This window comes from Polyodon spathula, chromosome 14 (assembly GCF_017654505.1).
Source record: "Polyodon spathula isolate WHYD16114869_AA chromosome 14, ASM1765450v1, whole genome shotgun sequence".
Lineage (NCBI taxonomy): Eukaryota > Metazoa > Chordata > Actinopteri > Acipenseriformes > Polyodontidae > Polyodon > Polyodon spathula.
The window spans coordinates 31,319,490-31,326,052 of record NC_054547.1 but is presented as its reverse complement, the minus strand read 5'-3'; the positions used below and the strand labels follow the sequence as shown (position 1 = coordinate 31,326,052).

The following is a 6,563-nucleotide window of genomic DNA, read 5'->3' as shown; positions in this document are numbered from 1 at the left end:
TGACAGCGATACATTTGTTTTTGAAAAGCTTACTAGTAGGTCAACATTTTCGGACAAGATTTGGGTTTACAGGCTTCACTTAAGTAAAGGATTTTAACCCCCCCCCCCCCCGCCCCCCCCCCCCCCCCCAAAAAAAAAAAATCGGTAAGCATCACATTACTTCAAACTATCAATGAAGGAAAGAATCATGACCATCTGCAACCTTCACTTTAATAAGGATTTGCTATTTAGGATGTTTTTGCCCTCCCCCTCCACCGTTTTTTTTTTTTTTTTTTTTTTTTTTTTTTTTTGGTGCGGGGAGGGTGTTAAATAAATTAACCAGTGCTTTCAAAATAAAAACTTCAAGGTAATGCATAAAAAAATCAAAATACTTACAAAGTTCGTTTAATGAAAATATGTAACATTTATAATGTACATTAACATTGATTAATGTGATACGATTTATCCACAGAAGTATGTATTATAGCTGCTTGAGAATAGCATATTATTATTAATATCTCTGATTCTACGTATAGATCTGGGTTTAGAGCACGCTTTTGTTTCTGGCTCGTTGATATTTCAAGATCTGACGCAAAAAGTGATCTCTCCTCGATTGCCATGTGACAAGATCAGTAATATCAAGTGATAAATCGCTCCAAACTTTTTTTGGCGGCGCTGGCAGTTTTGGCAGTGCGCATGTGCGAAGGTGTCCAAACTGACAATGCTGGAGAGATAGCGAGTCTGGATTGAGAAACAGAGAGAAAGAGACAGAGAAAAAAGAAAAAGGAGGAAAATATCCAAGAAAAAATCAAACAAACCCACGCCGAAAGACTGGCATCATGAGGTCCAAAGGCAGGGCAAGAAAACTCGCCACAAGTAGGTGCACTAACCCTTTCTATGCCTTTTGCAAAGTGCCATCTTGTACATGTGTATCTGTTATGTGTTATCAATGTTTTCACATCTAAATATAGTAACAACCTGTATTTTTTACATTGCTGTCACTAGGAACTGACCTTTCCTCAAGAGTAACTTTGCAAAAATAAAAGGGAAAACTTCTATAAAATGGCATCGGGTTCGCTGGTTTTGTGGAAACGAGTCCTGTAATACCACAGGCTTATTTTAGCAAAAGGAGTTTGAAAAAAGTTGGAAAAAAAAGATGAAGGAACTTTAACACAGAACGAGATGTGAACAGTTTTCTTTGCATGTAGTGGGCGCTGTCGCTTAACTTCAAGGTCCAGACCGTTGACTTCGCAGTTAAATATACGCTCAATTCTGGTCACTCTAAATTTGCAGCAGCAACATTGAAAAGGCAGGTAAGCTTAGAGAAAGCAAAGATCTCGAAAAGGAATTATGCGTTTCCATTTTAACATGTATACCAATTTATGTGAAAAAGGAACACATCTGGGTTATTTTTGTCGTCGAAATGTTCCTCGAACTGGTAGTCTAGAAAAACGGCTCTTACGTTGTTTACTATATGCTATAGAAAATAATCGTCTTTACTCCTAAAAGCATGTTTCAGCGACTGTATTTTTCATGCAACATTTTCCATTTGTGAGTATTTTTAAATTGGTTTTCATAACATTTTTGTTTCGGTGTATTTTTCTGCAGAATGCTTTTTAATAATTGTTTTATTATGCAACAAGTGGTAATTTAAAGCTACCATTTGGTTTTAGAAATCTTTGTAATACATCTTTGTAAATTTAGTGTTTTTCGCTGTTCAAGCTACAGGAAAGCAGGGTCTGTAAATGTTCTGAACTAGGCTAGTGGAATTTCAGGCTGGGGTCGGATTGTTTACTTGGATTTAAACCGTAGGACCTACTCGTGTTAAATTACTAGTGACCCTGTCTTTAATAATAATGAATTAATAACATAAGGGATAAAGAATGCCTGTAACGCTAACAGTAAAAACTACAAAGAAATAATAATAATAATAATAATAATAATAATAATAATAATAATAATAATAATAATAATAATAGTGAAACATTAATCGAGAATGTTTAAAATCTGTCAGCAATTCTCCCCCTGTCACTCCAGTGTGTTGAAGTGTATGTAAATGCTGTGATTTCAGGCAGTTCTCCAGCAGTTTGCAGTTTACTTCAATACGCTTATTTGAGTGGTTTCAGGTGAGAGAGGTAAATACAGGATCGTTTTGACTCCATTACACCGTTTTCCTTATTTCTTTATTTTTTATGCAGTCAGGGACGTCGTCTCCTATCAGCCCCAATAATATGATGGATTCTATGGCGAGCATTTTTCACCTCTTAATGCTTCAAATTTAAAACACTTAAACAAAACAAAACAAAAACAAAAAAAAAAACTATATTTAATATTTCACTCCTGTGCGTTTTACGCCTAAAACTAAAACCGAATGGTTATTTCATAATATATGTGTTACGCATGTAAACAGGTAATGTTTCACAGTAATTCAGTTCAGGTGCAGCAATAAAGGAAACCATTCCAAAATTATTTTAGTATTTTGAAATATAATTTCCTTTTCCCTCAAATAGGTCACACACATGGCGCGTTAAAAGGGACCAACGACACTAAAGTTATTTCATTTGAACTTGACCAGCATTGTTTATATTATTTGATTTTGTGTTAAACTTTTATATTGTACACTGTATATTCTTATGTTACAATTATACCCAACAATTCTATATTCTAATGGTTTGAAAATGTCGGTTGTGCCTTTTTACACGGTTAAACCGAAGTCATTAAACAATGTAATGAATCTATGCGTGCATAGCCCGGATCTACCATCATTCAATCTATATTGACAACTGAAACTAAAATGCAACATTTTAAAACTTAAGTAAAATATTATTATTATTATTATTATTATTATTATTATTATTATTATTATTATTATTATTATTATTGTTGTTGTTGTTGTTGTTGTTGTTGTTGTTGTTGTTGTTGTTTTTTGTTGTCAGTACTTGATATATAATATTGAAAATACAAATAAAAAACAGCTATATTTATTATACGGGAACTTACAAATTTAAAGGTTGGTTAATAGCAAACTAACTAACAGGCAATGTTACTACCTGCTGATGATGATGATGTGTGTGTGTGTGTGTGTGTGTGTGTGTGTGTGTGTGTGTGTTGCATTTATTGTTGAATACTTTTTAGTAATTGTGTGTGTGTGTGTGTGTGTGTGTGTGTGTGGCGGGAAGAGAGGGGAGTTAAAATTCTCAAGTATTGATTCACACCCGCCTGAATAACGTGTTAAAGAAGAAAACAGAGATTATAATAATTTAACAGTAAATCGTTTGCAGTTGTCACTTTAACACTTATTTTACTATCAACTACTACCAGCATTCATCCACTTTTTTTTTGTTTTGTTTTCACTAACACAATTAGCTATTATTTGGAACATATATTCTCCCGAGGCAAAACTGTACAGTTTGTGCACCACAGCCGCTCGTTTTTGCTGCTGCGTTTGCTTTGTCGAAACTTTGCAGTATTTGCAGAACGTTGGCCGCACGAAACAATTAACTTGCAAATAAAACAAAGTTAATTAACTGCTTGCAAAACATAACTTTACAAATGTATGTGTATTCAGACAGGTATTTACACTACCTTATACACATTTTCCTGTTAGAAGTGAGATTGAATACTTTGGACGATTTAGTTATGCAGTACAACGCAGATATCTCACAGAATACTCTGTAGTAATGCGGCCAACATATTTAATATGTAAAGTGGCATCCACTTTACCGTAAAATGTACTTACTGCAACAATTTGTGTCTCTAAATATGTTCAGAAAGAATTGTATTCAGATTATTATCACATTAAAAGTTCAAGACTGTTTTTGCACTAGGGCGTGTAGAAAGAACTCGTTTCATTTTGAGCAAAGTAAAACAACACTGTTCGGGGGGGGGGGGGGGGGGGGGGGGGGGGGGGGGGGGGGGGGCACTAGGGGGTGGGGGGGGAACTGGGGGGGGGGGGGGGGGGGGGGGGGGGGGGGGTTATCTCGCTATCATGTTTAACATTAGTTCTAAAACTAGTACAAATTGTAATCAAGATTTTGACTTTTTCTCTTTTTTTGGGGGGGAGGGGGGGCAATAAAGACAAATGGTTCACAAATGAACCCATACCTTCACTGTTATTATGTTTTAAATTGTTAGAAAGCGTCTTCCCTGCACAACTCTATTTTGTGAAATAATAAAAAAAAAAAAAGTAATTTGTAAATCGGTTATTTTTACTGACCTCAACTCCTTTCTATTTGTAAGAGATGTAGTATATATAGCGATGTTATTCAATAATAGTAACTACAATATATGCACAAATTGTAAAACATCCCTGTATAAACACAACCATAACAGTCAATGAAAGTACAACACCCCCCCCCCCCTCGCCCCCCAAAAAAACCGTGACAACTGGAATGCATGTCAGTCCCCAAAATAAAACAAGTCACTTAAAATTCAATTTCACAGGGCAGTTACAACCAATAATCTTCTCATGCATACTGTGCAATCTCCCTTCACAGTCTGAGAATAAGGCATCATTTGAGGTACATTTAAGGATTATTATTTGCTCAAGCTGTAAACTAATGATTTCTACCTTTTAAGTTGGGGGGAGAGAATGCACTAAATTCCTTGTCCTCTGGACCTCTCTAGAGACTGGAGTGGACTTGGCACCTTGCCAGCTCTGTACAATGTCAACATTGAATATTTCAATTCCCAGACTGCATTTAACAACTTTCTAAATAAATAAACTCATTGTGTGTTTAAAATTATTGCTCCTTTTTTCTTTAAAGCTGTAACAAATTAGAAGAGGCCATCTTATACAGCATTAAACCTATATAGAATAATATGTTTTCTGTATTTATTATTATATATATATCTTTGATGCACACAATAATAGTTTGATTTGTGTGATCAGAATTTATTATTTATATTTTTACATGCCATATACAGCTATGGCCAAAAGTTTTGCATCCCCTAGGAATTTTATGACTGAGACAGAATGGAAAAAACAAAACAAAACAAAGAAAAAAACCAATATGAACATAATTTAGATATTTAATATATAATCAAATAAACTACAAAATTGATATCGCAAAAGTATACTGGAAGCCATAATAGTAGTTCAGTACAGTATGTCATGTTAGATTTCGAAATGTCATATTTTTAAAATGTGGTTGTTTTTTTGTTAAACATATAGAAAATTACAAAACGGTATGTAATTCAATATATTATCGTAACGTTATTTATCAGGTTTTATTCGACTTTTATGAAGTTAAATTAGTTAATTCTATAGGGTGATGCAAAATCTTTGGCCATAGTTGTAGATGACATGATACCTAATCAGAGAGGAAAACAAAGTTTATGAGTTTGGCAAAACAATCACTTGTGTTTAGTATAAATCATTTCTATGGGGAGGTCTATGTGAGTACCATTCTGTTTTCATTGTCCTACAGACATTCAATCATTCTTTCTGCTATACCTTGTTTGAACGCCAGGAACAGCTTTTGCCATTACTGCCATAAATGGGCATCAGCAGTGTTCATCTTACACCCAAAAATGCTCACTTGGGTGTAGAAAAGAATGTAATACAACATCTTACAGGAATATTAAAACTGACAGGGAGGAAGCGGTATTAAGCTGACAGCATACTTCTAGTTTTATTGGAATAATTCATTTGATTCAACAAATTAGACGTATAGCTTGCTGTGTCATCTAAAAAGTGTGTGTATATATATATATATATATATATATATATATATATATATATATATATATATATATATATATATATATATGCTTATACCCCTGCGAAAATAATTTACTGAGTGTTTTTTTTTAATTGTGTCCGAGACTCTGAATATTTCATCCCATGGTACTCAAATCTGAGTTTAGACTTTGATAAACAAAAGTTTTAATTATTAGATATAGTATATATATATATAGATATAATATAATAGATATATATATATATATATAATATATATATGGTATATGGGATTGTGTCTAATTTTTACCCTACACAGATTAAAAACTATCCTAGACTTTTGACTAGGATCCTGATTTGCACGTCATTTATAATTTATACCTTTCTTTAGATCGAGAAATTTTAGCTCTCCAAATTAAGACGGGACACCTAATTCTGACTAATCTTTCGAATTACCTGATTAGTAACTGACACCATAGTCATTGCATTACTATATTTAATATATATATATATATATATATATATATATATATATATATATATATATATATATATATATATATATATATATATATATTACAATGCTGCACAATGTTCTATATAGTAATATCGTTTTTTTCTGTCTATCTAATTAGTATTTAACTTTAGGAGTACTTCTTAACCAGGAATCTCCAGGGCTCTATACTTTTCAGTAAGGGGGGGAAATATCATTTAATGCCAACATAAAGAGAAAACATCTAATGTTCAACTTGGAGTGATTTTTCAATAATATATAAAATCCCACTTACATATAGGTTTATTCTAGTAGTTGGTTTAAGACACATTGGTACACCAAGGTTCTTCCCTTTGCTTACTTTCCCAACAGCTGTCACTGGATCATTCCATAGGAGCCCATCTACATTGT

General features: G+C 33.3%; 1 protein-coding gene across 12 annotated transcripts in view; it reads left to right on the top strand.

Moving 5' to 3' along the window:
- Nucleotides 1–625: 625 nt before the first annotated feature.
- Nucleotides 626–6,563, top strand: part of LOC121326704 (histone-lysine N-methyltransferase MECOM-like) — a 182,466-nt gene continuing 176,528 nt past the window's right edge. For 6 of the 12 annotated variants that reach the window (XM_041270100.1, XM_041270093.1, XM_041270092.1 and 3 more), the window contains exon 1: nt 627–855. In XM_041270100.1, the coding sequence (XP_041126034.1) occupies nt 819–855 (37 nt within the window). In that variant the 5' untranslated portion in view covers nt 627–818. Of the gene's footprint in view, nt 856–6,563 lie in introns of all 12 variants that reach the window. The other 6 variants (XM_041270096.1, XM_041270095.1, XM_041270089.1 and 3 more) reach the window with 2 other exon arrangements.